The 24982-nt window shown below is 35.1% G+C and overlaps 2 protein-coding genes across 4 annotated transcripts; one reads left to right on the top strand and one right to left on the bottom strand.

Annotated features, from left to right (window-relative positions):
* The first annotated feature begins 732 nt into the window (after positions 1 to 732).
* LOC131640842 (pentatricopeptide repeat-containing protein At1g14470) lies at positions 733 to 12280 on the top strand. 2 transcript variants are annotated; one of them, XM_058911219.1, is made up of 3 exons: positions 733 to 886; positions 3279 to 3389; positions 10010 to 12280. In XM_058911219.1, the coding sequence occupies exon 3, from the start codon at positions 10075 to 10077 to the stop codon at positions 12016 to 12018; it is 1944 nt and encodes a 647-aa protein (XP_058767202.1). In that variant the 5' UTR covers positions 733 to 886; positions 3279 to 3389; positions 10010 to 10074; the 3' UTR covers positions 12019 to 12280. The 2 variants fall into 2 exon arrangements, with proteins under 2 accessions (XP_058767202.1, XP_058767201.1); XM_058911218.1 differs by having other exon boundaries at positions 733 to 2272; positions 3279 to 12280.
* A 259-nt stretch (positions 12281 to 12539) lies between these two features.
* Positions 12540 to 20420, bottom strand: LOC131640840 (methionine S-methyltransferase). 2 transcript variants are annotated; one of them, XM_058911215.1, is made up of 12 exons: positions 20070 to 20420; positions 19743 to 19936; positions 19460 to 19666; positions 18168 to 18263; positions 17709 to 17897; positions 17447 to 17635; positions 17118 to 17354; positions 15773 to 15907; positions 14849 to 15172; positions 14559 to 14738; positions 13274 to 14242; positions 12540 to 13145 (listed from the first exon to the last, which is right to left on the bottom strand). In XM_058911215.1, the coding sequence occupies exons 1-12, from the start codon at positions 20305 to 20307 to the stop codon at positions 12822 to 12824; spliced, it is 3282 nt and encodes a 1093-aa protein (XP_058767198.1). In that variant the 5' UTR covers positions 20308 to 20420; the 3' UTR covers positions 12540 to 12821. The 2 variants fall into 2 exon arrangements, with proteins under 2 accessions (XP_058767198.1, XP_058767199.1); XM_058911216.1 differs by having other exon boundaries at positions 14849 to 15169.
* Positions 20421 to 24982: the final 4562 nt, after the last annotated feature.

Genomic DNA, 24982 nt, shown 5'->3' with positions numbered 1-24982 from the left:
CGATAAAGCATCCATCTCAACTAACATTTCTTCCAAGAAATTTCATCCCTAACATTTGTCTCCCAATTTTCGTGAGGAATGACCCCACAAAATCTATTACAATCACATAACGGCCAACAAAACTTAGTCTTATTAATATTCAATTTGAGACCTTACTTTGAATTTGTCTCCTGAATAATGTTAATAGCTTTAGCCACCGCATCTAAATCTCCTATGATGATCTTGTCATCAAGATATCACAATTGTCCCTAACAGATCACTTTGTTACACTCTAGTATGGTTGACATAATATGTACATCACTAAGGTGCAACTTCGTTGTCTAAACATTAAAAAAAAAAAAAAACTCACTGAAAAATAATTGGGCATCTCACTCTTATCTAGTGTGGAAGGGTTGTCGATCTATCATGTTGAAACATTCGAGAAATCTATTGTGAACATGTAGTCAAAAAATCATCTTCATATCATTTGCTTTAATACCATGTGCAAAATGACTTCAGCACTACCCGATATTCCGACCTCAAACGGAAAGTCATTAAAATATCGTACCATTGTGGAAAAAATTGGTAGTTAATGATTATATATTTTTTAAAATAATTTTAAAAAAATAGTAAAATAAAATTAGGTAAAAAAAATTGTTTTTATTTTCGGACAGTTTTTTGAAAATATTTTCAAAACTATAAATAACACAAGTTTTTTTTATTATTTCTTATATTTTGTAAAAATGAAAATAAAATAGTGTAAACAATAGCTAAAGTTATTATAGAACGATAAACATGCAGCTCTAAGGCCCTACATGAAGAAGATATGATATGGGCAAAGGTGATTTCAAGATCAGAAAGAGACAGTTCAAGAACACGACAGGGTGACCACGGCACTAAACTACTGGTATAATTTCTTTCCTTTTGATAAAGCACTAGTCATACACTTGAACTTTTCTTCCTCCATGGAGATTTTCATAGATTTTAAATTTGATATATTTTCTGCATTAATTAGTTTACAAGAACGTTGTTAGGAGTGTGTGTTTTTTGAGTCTGGATCTGCTCCGGTTAGGCATATATCCAGTTTTTCGGTTACCTTTTCGGATGCACAACACGTGGTTAGTCAAAAAATTAATGGTTCAGATTGAAAATTTAAAATTAATATTTATAATTAATTTATAAAACAATAGAAAATACGTTTCTCTTTCAACTTGCTTCATCTCTTTCACTTTCCATTCACACAGTTTTCTCTTTTATAAATCCACACTACTGTTCATCATATTCTTTGTTTGGATCTTTCACCACCGTTCGTCGCAACCGCCATACAAGCCAATTCGAAGATCTACTCACCATTGTCTAATTTCAACGAGGTTGATGCACCGTTCATATTTGTTCAAAAACTTTCTCTTTACACTTCGCAAATCGCAAAGATTTACCAAAATTTTTTTTAGGGGAAATTACAGAATCAAACTAAGGTGCGTTTTGTGGAGAGCTCCGTCGTCGCAACGACAAGCTTAACGACAATTGTTGATTTTTAGATTTAAAAATCCTTGCCATTAGATTATTGGTTTTTCCATGTATGCAATATATGTTGAATGAACATAATCAATGGAGGACAACCGTAAGAGTATGACGGCGAGAGGTGTAAACTTGTAATAGTACGGCGACGAGTGGAGAGTGAAGGGAGAAGCAGTTGGTTGTGTTAGGTCAAGTATTAGAAAGATGTTGTGAAAATGGAATTTTATTTATTTTATTAAAAAATACATAATTTTACCATATTTAATCTGAACCATTGAAAGTTTAATTGCCATGTGTCCAAAGATTGGTAACGAAAATGGATAACTGGACTATTTGAAAACTGGAGCAGATCCGGATTCGTGTTTTTTTTCCTTATCTTAAAAGTTATGAGGTGAAAACAACTGATTTCATAACTATCATTGATGATAGGGTAAAAGAACATTTTTACACAACACAAACATGGAATTAATATGATTAGACGTGCCCACGTGTAAAAACATTTTACCAGGGTTCCTTGCTCACCTTTTGGGTCAAATCGCTTTATAGCTACTACATTGCCAAAAACCTCCTGACCGACAACTCTAGTCGGTTTAAAACTGTTTGTTGCAACTCTAACTTCATTAAAACACAATTTCTTCACCTCCTCTCTTTTCTTATTCACTTTGGATATACTTTCCCTTTCTCGTGGAAGCTAGTGGAAGCGGTGGTGGTGGGATTCCTGGTGGTACTTGGAGGAGTGGAAGTGGAAGCGGTTGTCATGGTGGTGGGATTCTGGGTACTTGACTCACATATTACAAGTTTCCCAAATAATTATGCGTTCATATATTACAAGTTTCCCAAAGCATAACAGTATTGTATATTACCATAAACAATGACCATGTCAGTTTAGTAGCAAAACTATACACAGCAAAAATCACATCATAAAAACTAAACACCTCAAAATCAGTTGCTTCAAAATTTTCAATCACTAATCCATGGTGTCACAGTAGAATTTCTAAACAAAAAAAACACAATATTTAGAGACATGGTCATTAAATAGCATTACTTAAAGGTACGTGAATATAGACATGATCATGAAACTGGTAATATTATATTTTGAATGGAATGAATAATATTCAATTCCTTCGGGCCAATGTTTTACAAAATATATGAATCCATAGTTATGTGATGTAAATTCCGCTTGATTTTATATATAAATTGTTGTATAAAGTTTCATGGTTGTCTTGTGGTTCAGATGACTAAAAAGGGTTTCATTTTATTTAAGACCTCAGAATTAAGAGAGACTAAAAGTGTATTTAAGTCAAGTTTATTTTTGTCTTAATTTTAAGTGAAAAATAAGATAAAATATTTTGAAAGAAAATTACTATTATTATCATTTTATTTATAATTTAAAGCAAAAATTAATGTGGTCCATAATGAGTTTATTATAATATTGATTTGACTTAGTCCAAGTCATTAAATACTATTCTTTTATATGTATATATACATCTACTCTCTTCCTTTTACCTATAGTAGAAAAAATAAAATATCTTAATGTGATAATCTAACAAAACCTCTTTTATTCTTCTTTTTCTTTTTCTTTTTTTGCTTTTTTGTTTTTGGATTACATCTTCCGGTCATCTCAAAGAGTATTTCTTGTTGTTCTGATACCTCAGATTTATAATGAGAATCTGGGAAGAACCTGTTGAATCCTGGGGGATTTGCGCTTATGAGGCGGATAAATCATTAAGGACAGTGTTTTTACACGCCTCAGATTTATATAATTGTTTATTATTTTGTAGGTCAAAGATCAATGATTACAAGAAAATGGAATCAATCTACATGGGTGATCAAATTCTACAACAATCTTAAGGATTTATGCTTTATCATGGTTGATGCTGTTAAATATTCAGGTTCTATATTTTCAAATTCTACAACACTTACAACTAAGGCACGTCTCTAAAGATTGTGTAAAATATGTTCGATAGGTGACTTCATGCACAAAAGAGAGTGAATTGTGGTATTCAAATTTTGCCATTAATTTTGAAGTTTTAATACTTAAGTAGTAAATTGTTAGTATTATAACAAAAAGTAGTAGAAAATAAAAACGGTAAAGTAAATATCAGAAATTAAAAGATAAGTGTTAGAGAGATGACACCGGAAAATTATTTAAGTTCGGTCAAATGTTGACTTAGCTCTGTTTACGAGAGATCTTTTGGAGATTTCATTATGATATTGAGTTTTTACAATTGATGCCCACGAACCTTTGATACAAGTAAATCGAGATATTTTACACTAGCTTAAATAGAGAGAGAGAGAGAGAGAGAGAGAGAGAGAGAGAGAGAGAGAGAGAGAGAGAGAGAAGAATTAGAGAAATCCTGAATTCTGGTGAAAATTGAAGTGAGGAAAAGTCTCTTTTATATAGGAAAAAAATTGGCTCAAAATGGAAGCAATTCATTAGTTAAGTAAATGACCTAATTGATTAGGTACTTGTAGTAGTCAATTATAGCTGCCCAAATTGGAAATCACTACCAATCAATAAAATATTGCTATAATCCATTATATAATGGATTAAGATTCACCTAATCGGTTAGAATAGTATTCTAATTGATTGCATCTCCCAATCAATTACACAGACCCTAAATTTACTAAATAGGTCTTAAAAACTTTTTTGTGTTTTTGTTAGGTAAAGAGAGGCTTCAAAAATTGTTTTTTGTGTGCGCGCGTGAGTATGTTTGCGTGTGATGCCTTAGTATCTTAGGTGTTACTCTCCGACTTTCACAAAACTTTGGTCACTCAAAAAGACACAACCGGACGAGCTTTCACATTTTTCTTTCTTTCAAAATTATGAGGTTTCAATTTCCTTTGTCAAATACACTGATCATACAAGCTCTTCATTAGAACCTTGAATCTCTTACTTGATGAGGCTTGAGATTTCTTCAAGTTAATCAACACCATCAAAGAGTTGGAAAGATATTACCACTAACTTCAGCAACCATTAGTGTTGTCCGCATCAAAACACTAGGAATGTTGTTAGTGGGATTGTTAACTTCATACCTACAAGCACATTGATCCAAATTCTCCCTCTTTTTAATGATGACAAGAATCAATCAAAGTGGTGATAAAATTAAAAAAAACAGAGATAAAGTTTGAAGTGGTTAAATTCCACCTCATATGAGTAAAGAGTATACTTCTCTCCCATCAGCATAATCAAAAAGGTGGAAAAATAAGCTTAAATGTGATATATGTGATATGTTTGTTTTATTCTTGAAAACAAGTCTCTAAGAGCTTGTTTTAGATCGTAGAGAGCCCTTTTCATTTTGAAAACATCAATAAGAAAATTTTCATAAAATCGGGAGGATGATCAACAAGCACTTCCTTATGGATGTAACTGTTTAAAAAATGCACTATTTACATACATTTGGAAGAGTTTAAGAAAATATAATTCATGAGAAAGCTAGAAACATCTTTATGGATTCTAGTCAAGCTACAAGGACATAGGTTTCACAAAAATCTATCCCTTTCTATTGATTGTAACGTTTCGCAATAAGTCTGGATTTATTTTTTAAAACATTGTCATCTCCGTCCAACTTGTTGCGAAAGACCCAACGGGTACCAGACACTTGATTAGTGAAAGCTTTGGGAATGAGTTCCAAAACTTTATTTTTCTCAGATAGATTTAATCTTTCTTACATAACAAGATATTAATGTTATTTGATGATAGCTTCATTAATTCCCTTTGGCTCAATTTTTAAAACAAAAGCCAAAAGGTTATATACCTTGTTAAGGGAGTGTTGAGATGTAATTCCTTTAGAAATATCAACACTCTAAATGGGATGGTCCTTAGTGGTTCACTAATATTTTAATAGACTTTGATTCTCTAAGTTGACTTATTCAACTTTAGTCTCTCCATTTGGACTTTGGACTTCCTCTTGTCTTTTTTCCCTTGATCATCATCTTCTAATGATGTTCTTTCAGGGATACCTACACAATTAACAACCTATACATCTACCTACTAAGGGTTGGTTCAACAAAGGTAATATGTATGATTTATTTTATGGTCATGGTATTTTCAAAAAGGATTTTTAAAAGGATTTTATTTCAAGGTTTTTAAATACCATGTATATAAAATATACATTATTACCTTTGTCATATAACTTACTTAAAAGTAAATTGTGCAATAAAATTTTAGTCAAAAGAACAACTTAAAGGAAAGATCAGGGCTCTTACCAAACGATTTTTTCTACTTGTAAGAGTGAAACAGGAGAACATATTTATTTCTTCAGTAGTATGACTTGAAGAGCATTAGTCGATATCAACTTTTGAATTCAAGTTGCCAAGCACATTTACATCACAATTCGACTTTTCAACCTTTCGTATCCAAATCTCTTTGGATCTTTTGATGTTAGTGAAATACATGTTATAAGCATACATATTCCTCTTTTTACATTCACAACTCTCTTTATAGAAAGGCGAGGGAGGATATCCTTGTTTGCTTTCATGACTCTTTTTAGTAAAATAAAGCATAGCAATATGGGCATCTTTATTACAGTAATTTCATTTTTGGATTTTGCACTTAGATGTTTGGATGGGCATTACAAATATTGTTAAAGCTTTTACTTTTGTTATTAGGTTCATAACCCAAATCATCCTTATTGCAAGACGCCATTAGGTTACCTAACAAAATATTCAACTTGTCTCTTCCTTTAGTGAATTTATCAAGTATGTTTTGAACATCATCAATTTTATTTTTCAAAATGTCATATTGATCACACTTGATTGATTTATCTAAGAATTTTTAAGAAGAGGATGAGTCGTGAATTAGATCATCTTGTCTTTCTTTATGCCATTTTATTTCTTCCAATAAGTATATATTTTTCAATTTAAAGGAAGAAATAATGTCTTTGGAGGTAGAACCAGTTTGTTATAATTTACTTGTTTCTTTAATTAGCTTTTTACATATGTGAAACAAGTATTGATAAATAAGAGGTTACATCATCTTCTTCATGATTTATCATGAGACACATATTTGCTTCTTCCTTGTTAGAGGATTCCACATCATTGTCATCCCAAAATATGTAGGCTACCTTAACTTCTTTTTGTTGTTTCTTGGAGATTCTTTGATTTTGAGGGCATTTCGGTCTTATGTGCCCTTCCTTTCTGCATTGTTGGCATGTAGGAATGAAGAAGTATATATCTTTCTTCATTTTTCTCTGGGCAACTTGGAAAAAAATTGATGCCTTAAAAACTCCATGATTTTTTTAAACATGAGTTTCATGTATATGTTAATCTCACTCTAAAAACATTCATATTCTAATTCCATATCTTTAATGTTAGTATCCTTGAGTGCAATGATTTTCCTCTTCTTCTTGTCATTTTATTCATCATCAGCAAGTTTTTTTATCTCCATCTCATGTTCCTACAATTTACCAAAAAGAGTGTGTGCGTCCATGGTTGCTAAATCCATAGATTCATAAATCATAGTGACTTTAGGTTACCAACTCTGGTTTAGGTATATAAGATTTTCACAACCAATTCCGCTTTTAAAATTTTTTTCCAAAATTCTCATATGACTCACAATATAGGTAAACCATGTTTGTATTTGATTTATGTTCTCTTCAGGTTTCATTTTAAAATTTTCAAACACGTGAGTTAATGTGCCCAATTAGTTCCTTCATGGGTAATTTGGAGGATGTCCCACATTTTTTTGCAGTTTCACGATGAGAAACTCGCAAAAAATTCATCAAGACCAAGAGAGAGGTGGTAATGAAAAAATTTCCCTTCAAACTGTACTGCACATTTTCTTTATCATCTTTTATCCAATCCTTTTTAGATTTGTCCACTACAACACCATTGACATCGTGTGTAGGAATAAATAAATCTTCTTTCACAACCTTCAAATACCATTATCCATCCTTTCAGTGAAAAGATTCATTTTCTCTTTCCATAAACTATATCCTTCTCCATTAAAGGATGGGCTCCATTAAAGGATGGGGTTTGTTTAGTGATGACTTGAAGTCATTTTTCCTCCTGAAAAGATTAGTCTTTAACAAGAGTTAGACTCTGATATCACTTGTTAGAAGATTAGTCTTTTATGTATGCAATGTGACCAACAATCATGACTCAATGCGTGTGGTACTATTTCGTGGAAATCTAATTTTTGTTACTGATATTCATCCACTAAGTGTGGTCCCTCTTCAAACCCGGTTCCTCTTTAAACTCAAACTCATCACTGATCCCCGCTTGTGGATCAAGGATTTTCGGCAGTTCTCAACATGACACATGATGCATGACATACAGATGAAACAATATTATTGGTTCCATTTCGAATCGTACACAACAACATACAAGTCAACCACAATAGTTCTCACTCAGAATTACACGTCTCAACATCAACCAGAAATAATTATACAAACATATAGAATATTATTTAACTCTTCATAATATTCTATCACAATAAATTAACTCATCAAACACATCAAAACAGCAGCCAAACATTAGTCGCATACGAAAACAACACCAAAATTAGAGGAGAGTGAGGATCCTTCAATACCCTTCATCCAATTGACATCAACATTTGAGTAATTCTCCCCCTTACCTTAATTTTCAGCAGCAAAATCCAAGGTCTTATGGTTTCTCCTTCCTATAGCTCTTTAGGGTTTGTTGCATCTTTCTCTCTTTTCCTCTTTTACGTATCAGACAAACTCTCACTCCCCTCACTTAATCTATTTAAATGACCTAATAGTATTTTTTTTTAATTTTCAACTCTCCTTTAAATATTAGGCTCTTACTCCTTATGACTCAAATTCAATTAGAGTTCTAATTTCACCCCCATAACTTACAATTCCTATATTTTTATTACTTTAATTAAACAATAATCTTATAACTCCTTAATTTCCAAATAAATCGTAAAAAATAAAATAAAAATTTATCACCGAGTTAAATAAGTAAAAGAAATTTAAAATTCAATAAATTAAATAATGGAAAATTTGGGGCGTTACATCCCACACATTCTTCGCAACGTGTTTCGAATATAGAGCCAACGAGGATAAGTCATACGGATCTCCTCCAAACCCCTCAGAAACGACATCAACTTGGGGCGGCTCAACCTAGACTGATTGAGCTTCCGATGCATCAAGATGTGACACCTACCTCCTCTAGGAAGACGAAGTCGAAGATGCATGAATCCTAGAAGTTGACGTCATCGCATCAAAAGAACTAGAAGCCACTGATGCTTGCAAGAGTCAGGTTCTTTTCCTACGAATTGATGCATGATGGGTGTTCGCGGTGCGGTTTGGGCGGTTTTTACGTAAAAAAATCATCCGAACCGCAAGAGAAAAAAGTGTGCGGTTCGGTTTGGTTCGGTTGGCTTTTAGAAATAAAACCGAACCAAACCAAACCAAACTAATGCGGTTTGGATTGGTTCGGTTGGTTCGGTTTTTTTACAAAAATTTATTGAGCCATACATACATATATAGATGACAACATAACTTTGTATTTAGTCATTTATGTGTTATCAAATAACAATAAAATTCATCATATTTGGATAACAACTTTCCATTTAATATACAAAAATAAAATTAGATAAAAGTGGAATAAAAATCATAAAATAGTAGCATAAAACAATATAAAAAAGCATTATAATGAAATAGAAAAAAAGAGGAGATGAAAAATTAAAGAAGATGAAAAAGAAAGAGCATAAGAGATGAGAGATTGGATAAGAAGAGGAACATTAAAAACGTAATTCCAAGAGAGAACATACAAAATAAAAGACTAGAAAAGAGGAGATCATATGTACTTTAAAAAGAAGATGAGAAGAAGACGCAATACCGCTAGGAGAGATTTAAGAAGACTTAAACTGAAACTTTAAGTGTGAGGAAAAGAAAATCATTTGTAATTGTAAGGTTAAGGCATAATAGGTTTAAGTTTGGGTTGGATATAAGTTAATTGAAGTTTGGGAGTTGTAGCATAATGCGGTTTGGTTTGGTTTGGTTTGGTTTGTAAAATACAAACCGCAAACCGAACCGAACCGTGCGGTTTGTTAAAAAATGGCCCAAACACATCCAAACCAAATGTGGTTTTTTGCGGTTTCGGTTTGGTTCGGTTCGGTTTTGCGGTTTTCTATTGGACCGGTTTGGTTTTGAACACCCCTACATGATACGACACTCTGTCAAGCCTCGATCTATCAGCCATAATGTCTATAATTAAACCACACACGCATTACATAGTAGAAAAAATCAAACACAAATGAAACACAATGAAAATCAAGACAAACAATATAGACAGACCAAATATAGAAATGCATTTTTTTCCTATTTCTAAGAAAACAATTTGATCAAATATGAAAGTGTGTTTTTATATTAACTTGCAAATCAGTAAAAATGAAAATGACGTAAATGCATGAAAACCTAACTTTCTCAAAACATATTGTTGATCTAAACTACCTATCAAACACATTAGTGACTTAAATAACCTATCTAAACTACTCACTCATTACCTTTGATCTATGATGCATGGTGCGGGAATGGAGAAGATGGATGAAACATTGAAACCTGCGCGAGAAATGGCAGCCCAGTGAAAAGTAAAGTAAGCAGTGGCATGTCAGCGTTGAACAAGAATAGCATAGTCAGTAAAATAACCAATCTCCATCGTTTAAGACAACTCCATGCACAACTGGTCCACCGATCCCTGCACCACCAAAACCACTTGGTGGCGCTTCTCCTTACCCACTGCACGCGCCTTCATGCACCCTCAACCTACACCTCCCACATTTTTCATCTTGCAACACACCCTGACCTGCGTCTCTTCACCTGCATGCTCAAATATTATTCCCGAATTGGTGCTCACACACAACTACTACTTTCTTTCTTCAAACATATGCTGCACCACTATCAAATCAACCCCGATGCATCTTTCTATGCGCTTTTGATTAAATCTGCTCGAAATGATAGCATCTTCTTTCTTCCTCATCTACTCAAATCGGGACATTCTCGTGATCATTATGTTCGAAATGGAATTTTGGCCATGTATGCGAAGTATGGACCTATCGAGTTTGCCAGGAAACTGTTTGATGAAATGACTGATAGAACAGTTGCAGATTGGAATGTGATGATCTCTGGATACTGGAAGTGCGGGGATGAAGATGAAGCCAGTAAGCTTTTCTATCTTATGGGTGAACAGCAGTCTATAAGAAGGAATGTTATTACTTGGACCACCATGATTTCCGGGTATGCAAAGAACAAGAATTTGAAGACTGCAAGGATGTATTTTGACAAAATGCCGGAAAGAAGTGTGGTATCATGGAATGCAATTCTATCAGGGTATGCTCAGGGGAGAGCACCACAAGAGACTGTAAGATTGTTCAATGACATGCTTAGCTCGGGAAATGTTGAACCTGACGAAACAACATGGGTAACTGTCATATCATCTTGTTCATCTCTTAGTGACCCTTGTCTTTCAGAATTCATTGTCAGAGAACTAGACAACAGAATAAGTGTCCGCTCAAATTATTTTGTCAAGACAGCTCTTCTTGATATGTATGCAAAATGCGGGAATCTTGAGGCAGCTCAAGAGATTTTTGAGCAATTGGGTGTGTATAAGTATAGGAGTTCTGTTCCATGGAATGCTATGATTTCTGCACATGCAAGAGTAGGGGATATATCTTTGGCAAGACACCTCTTTGATAAGATGCCACACCGAGATACCGTCTCTTGGAATTCAATGATTGCTGGTTATACTCAAAACGGCGAGTCATTCATGGCGATCAAACTGTTTGAGGAAATGATCTCTAGTGAAGATTCAAAACCAGATGAGGTGACCATGGTGAGTGTTTTTTCTGCTTGTGGACACCTTGGAGAACTAAGTTTGGGTAATTGGGCTTTGAGCATCCTCAAAGAAAATAACATCCGGATTAGCATTTCAGGATACAACTCTTTGATTTACATGTACTCAAGATGTGGGAGCATGGAAGATGCTGCATTGATATTTCAAGAAATGGTAACAAGAGATTTAGTTTCCTATAACACATTGATTTCCGGGTTTGCAGAGCATGGGCAAGGATTGGAGTGCATCAAACTACTGTCAAAAATGAAAAAAGACGGAATTGAACCGGACCGCATAACATATATTGCTATACTAACTGCATGCAGTCATGCCGGATTACTGGAAGAAGGTCAAAAAGTTTTTGAATCAATCAAATTCCCTGATGTTGACCACTATGCTTGTATGATTGATATGCTGGGTCGAGTTGGTAGATTAGAAGAAGCTGTGGAGTTGATTCAAAGCATGCCAATGGAACCCCATGCAGGAATTTATGGATCTCTTTTAAATGCTACTAACATTCATAAACGAGTGGAACTCGGCGAACTTGCTGCAGCTAAACTGTTCAAGATAGAACCGCATAATTCTGGAAATTACGTGTTGCTAGCTAACATGTATGCTTTGGCTGGTAGATGGAAGGATGTTGACAGAGTTAGGGATGCAATGACAAAACAGGGAGTGAAGAAAACAACTGGCTGGAGCTGGTTGGAGCATAACTTATAAGTTTGAAGAAAACAACTGGCTGGAGCTGGTTGGAGCATAACTTATAAGTTTATGGAAAATACCAATTGGTGGCTAGGTGTGTGTGTGTGTGTGTTTTTGTAGAGACAGGTCATAGCACCCACAAGATTACAGTTCACCTTCACCAATTCTCATCTATGCTGCACAGAAGTTTTTGGAGGTGAACCAACCAAACGAATTTATAAATGACACTCCCCACAATACTCATCTATTACTTATTTGTCACCTGCCTTACAATCAGAAATTCCCTTTATTATTTTATTTCTTGTTATTTATTTATAATAATTTTAAATTTTCTTCATGCAATCACTTTGTACAGAAATAATACAAAATTGAATGCTTGCACTACAATATAACACTACTCCTTTTAATCAAATTGTACCCAAAGTAATTAAAAAATCACAAAGCAACAGCTGAAATCAATTTGAAGGCTTGTTTTAAATTTATATTATGCCTTAACATTCTCTTAAATGCCGCAATAAATTAAATGACACGTCTAATAATTAAAGTGTTTAATTTAAAATTGTCATAAAATAATTGCTATTTGGATTACAAATGATATCTAAAATTTAGCAAAAATTAGAGTGCACAAACATCAGTCATTGAGGAAATTTCATGAACTGAAACTTCCCATTCTATGGTTATTGCACAGCATACAAATCATAAATGGACTGCGTGCACAAGAGGAACAAAACGCCTACACTTGCCTTATTCCTTAAAAAAACGAAAGGCATGCACTGAAGCTCAAACGTTTAAGTATAAGTGTTGCATCATTGACGCCAGTTTTAATCTAGTGCAACTTCTCTGAATTTTAGTATACAATCCAGTGCTTTCTTGAAATCATTTTCTTCAAGTGCAATATTGAACCGACAATATCCAGGAATTCCAGTCCAAGAGCCACTATTGATGCATAAACCAGTGGCTTCGAGAATGGCATTCCTAATATTTGAGTCGTCGAGCGTTATTTCCTTAGCAGCATCTCCTTCGCTGACTTCACCTTTTGATGACAACTTTATCTTAATAGTCTTTTTGAGATAGGCGGAGGGTTTGGCCACAACAGATACGCCAGCACACGATTCAAGTACGTCCCACCCATTCTTCTCAAGTACCTAGGGAAGTATATCCCAAAAAAATTGTTTAGCATTTTTTTAATAAAATAAGAAAAAACTACAACGATAAAAAACAAACCATTTAAAAGGAAATTCAAACAGAAATGTTTAGCAGATAAAAATATTACCTCCTTCAAGCGAGCAGACCTACTTCTCAAAATCTGTGTATGTTCAACAATAGCATCCGATAGAATTGATGATTTCTGCTCTCTAAGATCCAGCAACTTCTTTGTAGCATATCTAACAGTACTATGAGGTTTACTTAATCCCGGATAACTATGAAATGCGTCAACCAAAACCGACTGGTTAAGAATAAGAAACCCAAGCCTGAGAACATCATTGAGCATCTTAAGAGACAGTCCTCCAAGAAGGGACACACAGAATGATGGCTTGATTGAAGAATTCAGATTAGACAAACACCCCTCCAAATCCCAGCCACCCCAGCCTTTACAGTCAAATTCTAAACCAGAGGATGACGTATCAATTATAACTCTTGCACCAAATCTAGCACAGGTGCCCAAAATCTCTCCTATCTCCTCGTTGCTATAAACTAAGCCAGTGGGATTGATTGTAGGTCCAGAAATATACACCCATGGGTTTTTCACAGTGCCAAGGACTCCAGTCAGTGCCTTTTCTGTGAACTTAAAACCTACACTGGCATCAGTTGGAACTGTCACTATGTCAGCTTTCAAAAATGTAGCAGAAGAAACATAGTTCCCATTTGATCCAGCTGGAAAACAGAGGGTGCCGCCTTCTTTATTGCAGCAGAGGACCAGTTTATTGAAAATTGCTTTTGAATTGTCAGCATATATAAATTCTGTACGGCTATCTGTTGGAAACCCATAGTTGCTTTTGACGAAAGTTTTTATGCTTGTGGTGACATCAATTTCAGACTCAGACATGTTTTGTCGAGCAAAACTTTCAAAAATAGCAGCCTTAACAGGAGATGGAACAGGCAAAAAGATTTGATCAACGTCCATGTGGATCAGGGAACCATTCTCCACCTCATCAATTGCTAGCTCGGCATTATTAAGGACGGACACGGCTGATTTCGCAAATCCTATCATATCAATTGATTTGACATTTTCACTGCTTCTCTGGAGGACAAAGGTTAAATTTGAGTAATGAGAAAACTAACCATGGGAAACAACTAATTCATGGTCATCTCATAAATAGCTATACATAAGATATACTACCTCCGTTTCAAATGAACGTCACTTTAACAAAGAAAATTTGTTTCAAAATGAATGTCATTTTGACTTTTCAGTAGAATTAATTTTTTTCCAATTATGCCATCTAATTATTACTAAAAGGAAAATGAAAAACTGGTGAATATTAGGAGCAGGTGCTACACACTAAAAACAACTTTAGTTTTCAAGCCTAAAGGAAAATGAAAAGGACATGAAGACAGACCTCAGAAGGTGCACGCCGACAGGCCAGCTGAAAAGCAAGAAGCTCGTGAAAAATACATCCATAATAGTACTGACTGATTAATGCGGTATTGCCTTCTAGTAACTCAACAGTTTTGGACAGTGCATTAAAGAGGGACTCTTCTTCTGAAATGACAAAAGCTACTTCTAAATCTGGATAAACCTGGAAAACATGTATGTCAGTGCCATTAATAAGAAACTGAGTAAAGTCAAGCCAGAAAAGAAGCCTATGGCACAACCTAAGTATGCCAATAAGTTAAGATGGAATATTACCTTGTTCTTTACCAGTCCGCAAATAATTGCCGCATGAGAGGGTAGAGGACTTCCTGAAAGATACTTCATGACCCCATTTGATCCCGGAAGGCTGGATAGCTCAAAGTGTTCTGATATGTCCAAGAAAAGACGAGATCCAACATCTCGTGTTGTATCTAAGAGGTGCACAAAAGCTGAGCTAGTAACAGCCTCAAAAATAGCAATTCCGGTCACCACCACTTGAGGCTTCAATTTCTTTATTAGTTCTATCAATAAGTCTGATTGCCGAGGGGCTTCAATTACCGTTATTGTCTCATCTAAAGAGCCATTAGTTCCCATATTCTGCTAGAAAGATAAAAACTTGTTAAGGTACATGCAACAATCTGATAAAACTGATTGGAAATTAAATAAAATGCACTGAAAAGATTTATTTATCATTGATATAACTCCCAGCAATCCACAAAACAGAGGAATACAACTCACTTATTATGTAAATTAGAAAGAAAGGGATAAAAAAGACAAGGGTGCACTAGGAATTCGAGAGCCTGGTCTCTCCCCCAACCAACCAGTCTACAATTGCAACAATACAAATATACAAGTTACTAAAGACAAATACATGATAGGTTTTTGTGACGTCGATTGCTCCAAGAAGCCGATCCCACCTAATGGTAAAAAAAAGCTGATTGCTGTTGTTTTGGTATATATGCTTTTGAAACATTGGATTCCTTACACTGAAAAGTGATGATATGATTTTCTCCAGTACTGTACTGTGTCAACAACTATTAATTTGATTGTGTTAAGAAAATGTCTAAAATTACAGTTAGGCTTGGGGTAGACATTATATAGCTATTAGTAGGAAGGTCACTTAATTGCTATTATACTATACTATAGGAAATTATAACAATTGCATGATAATACAAAAAACCACAGGCATGACATTCATACCTCAAGCGCCAAAGATGTTAACCACTGCCTAGGTAGGTGTCGAGTCAGATGTTCATCAACAATTGCAAGCCGAGGTGAGAACAAGCGAAGAGCATTCTCAATAGCTGCGTTCCTTGAAGGAAAAATGACAATATTCTTGCACAGGATTTCAAAAGATGATGTCAATATTGTAGTATATTATATGAACAAAACAAATATAATAAGGGGCATGTAGTTCCTAATCACTAGCCTGAGTAGAATGGCTTAAATGTAACGTGTATCAACAGAATTAAACTTAAGTACGGATATAAATCATAATGCAAGTTGTTCATCCAATAATAGAAAGATTTCTCCCGTGCCATTCAAATGAATGATGGAAAGGGGCTACTTTAAGTGGGAAGCTTCTGTAGTCTACCAAGAGACCAATTAAGAAATAAAACCGTTTTTCTTCTACTTATTTGTATTTCAATTTTTTTTATTATTATTTGTTTGTGGATAACATCAGTTTTTTAAAAGACAATTCCACCTGAACTAAAGCCAACATATCCTTACTTCTCTTATAGAATTTGTACTAACATTTAAGAGATATAGAATCATAAGAGCATGTAGGATTGTAGAGGAATTGATCTATAACTTATATGACAACTTGCCCTACTGACATATGGAAATAGTCTGGACAGGGTTCTAACAAGGAGAAGAGGAGTATTGAAAGGAGAATGAGTTAAATGCAGCATATGGTTTGGTCTCTCTAGTGTAATAAACCCAGAAAGAAGAATGTTTTTGATAATTATGAAATTAAGATTTGGGGAAAAATTATTCCATTCAACAGCTGAGGCGTATTTTTGGTAATGCAAGTTAGAAGACCTATCGAGTAACAAAATATACTCCTATTTAGAATTCCAGTCTGTATCTCTTAGGAATTCCTATTTAGAATAAAATAACCTCCAAAATATACTCCCTGACTTACTAACCCAAGCCAGTAGGAATTTTTGGGATTAGTGAATAAAATACCAGAATTTCTTAAATAATAGACCTGATTTAATGACATTGTGCCACCCATATCCAGAAGAAAGTTTTGGAAATTACAAAAGTAACTTTGTTACTTAATATTAACTTTTCTACTGTTCTTGAAACACATATATCACTACCCTATTCATTCATTAGTGCGTGGAATTTTGTTAGGCTGCATTTTAGAACCATGCTTAAATTATGACATACCTACTACCAACAGGAGATATTTACAGTAAGACCTTTCAATAAAGATAAAACCTAATGAATAACACATCATCTTATGCTAGATGCATAGGATGATGTATACCCATGGTATAGCATGGGTATATATTATATAGCACTGGTTTCTGCTTACATTGGCAGTGAGTGGAACATGATGATAAGTCTTCAAAAATCCAGCAATGAGATTGCGGAAGCGCTTGCTTCCGGCAGGTGGCTCATATGGAAAATGGGAATCATCTTTAAGAATGCTTGCAAGATAAGCAAGGAAAGGAATTTTCTCATCAGCAACAGAATCATCCTCAAAAGACAAATCTAGAGAGCTGCTGATCTCTTGAAATCCATTTTTTAGAAACTCAAATATAACTTTAACCTGCAAGTATCAAATTACATTGTGCTTCAAAATTCCTTCAGGGCAACAAATACTCTTGTAAGGAATTGAAAGATTTTAGCAAAGCACCCCACCTGGTTAGGTTGACGAAGTTGACAACTGTAAACTGATAAAGCATGGGAAATGCTGCCCCCAGACTTTCCATAAGCCCAAGCTGTCCGTGCACAAATAGGCTGCTCCCCAGAGAGTCCCATAAAGAACTCAAAACGGTGTGGGCTGTTCTTCTCAATTTCAACTAAGGCTGCAATATCTGTGTCGCCAGCCTGTAACAGTACAACTCAATAAGACTACATTTCCACTGGAGAAATATTATTAGTAAAACATATGATTACTAGCCTGGATGATTTTTGTTTGCCAAAGTTTCGTAATGCGAAAACCCCGACGCTCAAACAATCGTTTGCAGACAGCTTGACCTGGGCGGCCTCCCATATTAAAGATCATAATTCCATTTGGTTTGATTACTGATATCCCTTCTTCAACTGCCCTAGCAATTAAGCCTAATCCAAACTGGTCCTCCACAAAACCCTACGCGCAACAAAATAAAAAAAGAACATGAAAATGTAGTATATGTGTCATAAATAGGCTCAAAACTATCAAGACCAGTGAATAATTGTTACACTGTAAGTGATACTTAAATAAAAAATATATTTTTTGAGCTTCATGCATAGAAAGCATCAAATGAATATGAATACATCCACCTACAAGTTAGTGACCAGAGCAAAAAAGTATCTTTGAGGAAACAACAGCTTAAATAGTAGAATGCTGATGATGTTAAAAAGATAAGATTGTATTTACCTGAAGTGCACAATAATTACTCAAAGAATGAAGAAATTCCTCGCTTGCATTTTCTGTTATCATCTTAGTCATTGCGTCTGGATTTGGATTAAGAATCTGCAGGGGGTCCAACCACAATAATTACTCAAAGATGCATATTAATCAAATAATTAAGCTAAAACACCATTAGATAAACATCATGAACACAAGCTATTTTGTGTTTGTTTACAATCATAAAAATACTTTATCCTTCTAAAAACAATTAACTTGTTTTTTACAAAATTACAATAAAGGACAGAAAAATTGTGTGTATGGGGGTGTATAATCATGTAGAGTAAACAATATTTGTATATACTAACATAGTTTTAATATATAGTTATAAATTTTTTTAATAAATATTTTTTTAAAAAAATCATAAATTAAGATTTATATATTAATATGTCAAAATAGTTAAATTTTATTAAAAATATTAATATGAAGATTGCATTGCTAAAAAATTTCTTATCGGAAAAATACCTAGAGCTGGGTTTGGTTGTGTAAATGGTCTAAGCCAAGCCAAGTGTTAACCCCTAATCTAGTATGTGTACTGTGGGGACTCAGTACTATTCTTTCAAAGCTATCATGACTTGCCAATCTTGGTTATGTGCATCAATGGACATTGACCATAATCATCCACTGTTGACACTTAACAAAGCATGAACAGCAAGAACTTGAAAGGGGCATGTGCATCAGTTGGAGAGAAAAATAAGGGAGGTCAATGTTCATTTTAAAATGAGAGGGGGTCTGATAGTCATTTAGAGAGACCTCAAGGGAGGTGAGTGCAATTTTCCCTAGAAGTGTTTAAATAAACATCACTCGAGACAAAATTCTAGATATGAAATGCCATATGTCAATCGCTTTAAACTTGAACCTAAAAGGCATTTGTTGAGTTCCCACATCTACTAGAGAAATGGCTAAAGGTATCCTAAAGCCCAAGTTCTAAGACCCACTGATTTCCCACATGATCATGCAAATTATTAAGTTATCTTGAAGCGGACCATAGGATGTTGCAAGAGTTGTTAGGCGTAAAATCATCTGTGTGCTTTTGCTTTTCAGATAGTTAAGTATATGACGTTGTAGTTGTAGCTTCTATGATCATGTGATCTATAGTTCAATCTCTGTTACCCTTACCATGTATCCATTATACCTAAATGTTTAAACATTTGAGAAAATTGGTTCAAACTGTAAAGAAACTTACTCATGGCATACATATAAACATTCCAAGCATAACAAACTGCATAATCCATGAGTACATGTGATAGTTCTGAAATTACCTGAGGAATACACCCTACAATTCTTTCAAGTTGAATTCCATTATCTCTGCAATAGGAAAGAAGATCAGATTCGTGAAACTCTACCCTATCCAACAGAGTTTTCTTCTCCTCGTCATAGATGAGCTGGCCATCTTCATCTAAAGCATTCAAGTATAGGTTTATCCAGGAAACTTTGATCGCTCTAGGATTGATATCAAGGCCATAGATCTGCAGAAATTATTCGTGTCAGCGGAGAAAATGGATAGTAGTTGAAGAGGTAAAACACATTTTGGTTGAAGGAAACCTTGGAAGGCAACCACTTCTCAGCCATGGCAATGGATATCCATCCATTTCCACAACCTAACTCAGTAACAGTCCTGTCCTTGAAAATGGAGTCCGGATGCCTATTAATCCCTTCATAAAATGTATAGGACCAGTCCTCGGGGAGAAAAATGCTAGGAATCACCATCATAGTCAATTTATTTCTCCCTTTGTACCCTGCATTTGATAGAAAATTCATTCATTTAAGAAATTAGAAAGCTACATTAATTTAAGCGTAGACTCTGACACTGGCACGGTGACACCGATAATAATAGTAAATCGAGTATAAAAAAAGAGAGAAAAGAAAGACCTTCGTATTGATCTAATAAAATGTCTTCAATACGAAAGTGGTAGGTCTGAAAGCATTGATCGCAAGAGTCTTTGGTGGGAAATCGCTTCTGAAGATGAGAAAGGAAGATCCGAGCTTGGGAACGTGTTTGGGGATTGTCAAGGCCGTCAAGCAAGGATCGGAGGGCGGCGTAGGCAGCATCGCCGGATTGTTTGCACTGCTCCAGGAAGTCATCGACTGTCGGCATCGTCCAACCCATTTTCCGAAAGTTGCGGTGAGAAGAACGAGAAAAGTCAGAGTAATGATAATGAATGAGTTAGTTGGTGAAGCTTGCTCGCTACTACCTACGAACAATACAAACCCTTTCTTTCTTACATCTTCTATATATATACTTTTTTTAACAGAAAAATACGCATTCTGTTCCATGACGTAGTATGAATCAACTCATACAACATTTTTATTATGTATAAGTTTTTTTTTTTTTAATTATTTCATCTCAAAATCCAAATTACAATGTTATTGTGTACTTAATTATACAATTTATATATATTGAATAATTTTGTTTAGCGATAAGAAGTGTGATATCAATTGGGATTCGACTTTCCATGTAGTATTCACTTTTTTTCACTACGGAGACGTGGATGTGCTTACAAGATCAACAATAAAAACAAATAAGAAATAGTGAAAAATATGTATGGATTAGGATTTTCTACAAAATGGTGTCTTCTTCTCTTTATATAACAAGGTGGTTATAATTGCTTCATGTGAAACATGGTGAGTCGTGTTGGGATCATCTGATTGATCTAGACGAAAGTGATGAGCTAGAGGTTGAGATCATCTATGCGCGAAACTATGAAGGTCTTTCTTTCTATTGTGTGGTGTTCAATATCACTTAAACTTGGTCCTCCCTTATTGAGTCGTCTATGTGACCCATAACAGTTGCCCCCCAGCCTTTTTCTCTATCGAGGGGAACGGTTTGTCATGCATGCCCTGGAAGTAGCTATTGGCCTTCATCAAGAAATTAGGTTATGTCAACGTTGTTTCTCCCCTAGTTGCGGCATCAAAGAAACAGTTGAAGCGGGAAATTGAAACTCATTTTTTGGTGGACGCCAAAATTAAAGAGGAAAGGAAAGTCATTTTTGTGATCATGATATATTTCATATTTAGAATTTTTCCTTGAATATTCTCTTTTCTGACGCTTTTGCTATGAATTATATAGAATCCATGAAGTGTGAAGAAACAATTTGAACGATAAAAAAGACCATTTGATTCATTTCGACTCTAGTCGATAATTTGCATACTCCATCCTTGGGGCAACATCTACTTCAAGGAACCATGTTGGATCATCGAAGCACTTTACCCCAACTTTGACACCTCAAGAAGCCCGAGATTCATGCATTCGGGTTGTGATAGATGATAATTTAGTTCCATCCTTGTTTGGAGCAAGATAAGGTATGACCTCTACCCCTAAAGTAAAAATTCTAGGGGAAAGGATATTGTTAACTGGGATCTCCTTGGTTTCCAGGGGAAATCGAAGGGGAACATGTTGCTTGGGAGGTCTGACTCCTACCTTGGGGACTTCTCCTCGTGTATTCTTAATTCACTTTGGTCCATGTACTACATTGGAAGTTTGTACTTCTATTTTAGACGGGGATTACTCATACCCATCAAGCATTTATCATTCTGGCTTTAGGGGTGCCGAATGTGGTGGTCTTTCTATCTGATCGGCTTTAGCAAACAAAATAAATGTTTCAATATGGTGTGTGGGCTCTTAATGTTAAGTGTGACTAATACCTTTAAGATCTTAAAAGGTCATATACTTCCTTCTTGGAGATGAAATCTGTCGTTAGCGCTTTTTGGTCTCTCAATACACTAGTTGGCAGGTGAAATTGCTCGTAGACGAACTATCAAATAAGAGTGAAGCTCGTTTTCGTTCAATCATAATTGTTTACGAATGAGGTTGCCTTTGTTGAGTAAGTAGGGCTCAATATCCTTCTTATAATTAGGTAGCACAACTTGAGGCGTCTCTAAAGAAGGCTCAAGAAAGTCTCTGAAACATGCGCCTCGAGAATTTTACTTTGACGAAGTAGTTTAATAAAGTCATTGATGAGAATCTCGTATCTACGTATGGTTCTTTTGAGAACGCTCTCCAGCAAGTGAAGCATTTCTATCTTTCTTTGCGTATTTCAAGAGAGCGAGTGCACCCATATCAGATAATGGAGGACGAGAAGGCAGATTCCTTTAAAGAACAATAGGTTATTCTCCTTTTTTTTTGTTAGGTGTGTTTGTACTTCGTGATCTTTGTGTAACAATTCATACGCAGAAAATATTGTTAGTCGAATATTTGTTAGTTAATTGACATTAGCACGGTAATCAATATACATATCAGAAGTTGCATTTCTTCTTTTAGAATGCCGAATAACCATTTTTTCCAATTGTCATATGAGAGATGCCATGTTGATCTCCATCGCCTTTTCTTCAGTATTTCACTTTGCTCACATTGCAAGGCTTTATGGATTCTTTTTGCTTCGATTAGGACCAGCTCGACGTTGATAGTTATCGGCTCATCATGAACATTGTGATATTTGAGCTTGAGATGCACAAGATAAGCCATCATGTCCAATGCAGTCGCGAAGGGTCTGCCTAAAATACAATTGTATACACTATTATATGATACCACTGGGCATCGTAGATCGACGATTCATGTATCCATTCTTTTCCTAGGGTTACCATTAGCTCAAATTACCCCCTTGGGTGGCTCACGGTTCCACTGAAAGCTTCCAAATCAGAGCCCTCATATGGCCAAAGCTTTTTCATTCTTTATTCTCAACTTTTCAAAGAGTTCAACATACATGATATCGCATGGGCTTCCACCATTGGTGAGAACCCTATAGATATTATCACATGAACCCCCTTGTTTTTTTTTGCAGGGCGGGTCAAGGTTTTAGACCCACACCCTTAAAATTTCCTGCCCGTCCACCCCCTTTTTTGTGGACTTTTGTGAGGAGAGCTTAGACGAGGTGAACATGCATGTTTGCCATCCATATTGTCAAGGACGTGCTTAGAGAACATGCTCATCCTTCAGTCACAAACTTGTACTTAGATGTCACGCATGTCCTCTCTTTGATGTGATGGTGATCAATGAGGATAGCTTGCCTTTGGTGGAGTGTGACTACTACCTTTTCCTCCAGAATAATATGGAGGAGTCTAAATTCCTCAAGGTCGAATACAATCTGATGATCTATGATGCACTATGTATGAAGAGACGATGTCGATGAGGAGCGCCTCCGGTATGTCTATCTAGTTGTTATGGGAAGCTGCTTTTTGTTTTGTTGGGGGAGTTTTTTACAGGGGAGAATTGATGCAAAATTGAGGAGTATTCACTTTTTGTGAGAGACACACCACTTATCCACCTAAAACCTTAAGGTGATATGTGAGTGGGTTCTCTCACTTATATATTCCCAAGTCACCACATTCATATCCAATGTGGTACTATTTCTCCCACTTACTCACACTTGCATTATTATTCTAACACTCCCCCTCAACCATGATTCCACAATGCTCCCCCTCACACTTGTACCGCCGTTGACACCTTGCAACGGAACACCACTTCCTGGACTTTTTGATACAAATGAGTTAGTCCATTTCTCGAACCAAAGACTCATGATACCATTTATTGGAGGGAGTTTTTCACTTAGGAGCATTTGATACATAGTGTATGATTAGACATCTTTGTGAGAAACACATCACTTATTCACCCAAAACCTTAAGGTGATGGGTGAGTAGGTTATCTCACTTATAAATGTTCAAGTCACCACATTCTCATCCAATGTGAGACTATTTCCCCACTTACTCACACTTGCATTATTATTCTAACACTTTTGCATACATGGCGCTAGATGGGAGAAGCATACTATAGATTTTCTTCAATTCAAAGTCATGTATATCTAAGAAATGTAAGTTTTGTTATTGTACCATATTCTAAACAATGTTGAGCAAATCATTCGACTCTTGCATGCATATGTTGGATTGTAACTGTTACATGTTTTGAAGTATCCTTTGTCCGAGGATCTGTGTTTGCACCGAAGTTTGTTTATAGGTTTGGCCTTGAAGTAGTAGTTGTTGAGAAGGTTGAAAGGCTAGGTGAACTTTGAACATGCTCTAGTCGACCGTCAAAGGAATTAGATTTCGAGTAATAAGGGAAGAAAAAGAAGTCATTAAGATTGGATCATCTTCGAGCGTTAGAGGAGGTGAGACCTCTTTCATATAACGAGGAGTGTTAACTTCTGCGACATCTGCGACGTTGCATTTGGTAAGCAATTAAATTGATTTTGATGTTGTATGAGCTTTCACTGGATTAATCGGTTGTTCGAACATGAAATAATTCATTTGTTGCTGAATTGTGGTAGAGAGACAATAATTTCTCGTAGAGTTTCAAGGGAATTAGTCAATTCCCATTAGCGGTGCCATTGTTCAGTGGTAGAACTAAGAATATAAAATAGTGGAAAAAAGTCTTCTGATGCGATGATGAGTTATTCCAATACGATGATGCGGGTGAACTTTTAAGGTTAACACTCCGTCAAAACCAATGAATTATTTGAAAACAATTTAAAGTGATATGAAAGAGATACATGAAACATATGCATGTTAGTTTATATAGGATGAACTTAGAAGGTTAACATTCTATCAAAGTCAGTGAATTATTTAAAAACAATTTAAAGTGATATGAAAGAGACACAATTGCTAATTTAATTGAATTTACATATGCTTGCATTGTCATTTTTTTTAAAAGACGAGTACTTTGAAAATTAATGGAAAAATTTAATTATTTGATGATTTTTTTTTGAAAAACTTAATTATTTAGATAAAAAATTCCAGGATTTAAGTTAACCAGACATTATAATTATTATAATTATTAATATAAAAAAGTAAAT

The sequence above is a fragment of the Vicia villosa genome, unplaced genomic scaffold, assembly GCF_029867415.1.
Source record: "Vicia villosa cultivar HV-30 ecotype Madison, WI unplaced genomic scaffold, Vvil1.0 ctg.003335F_1_1, whole genome shotgun sequence".
Taxonomy (NCBI): domain Eukaryota; kingdom Viridiplantae; phylum Streptophyta; class Magnoliopsida; order Fabales; family Fabaceae; genus Vicia; species Vicia villosa.
Note: the sequence above shows the minus strand (reverse complement) of the source record. Positions and strands in the feature narration are given on the sequence as shown.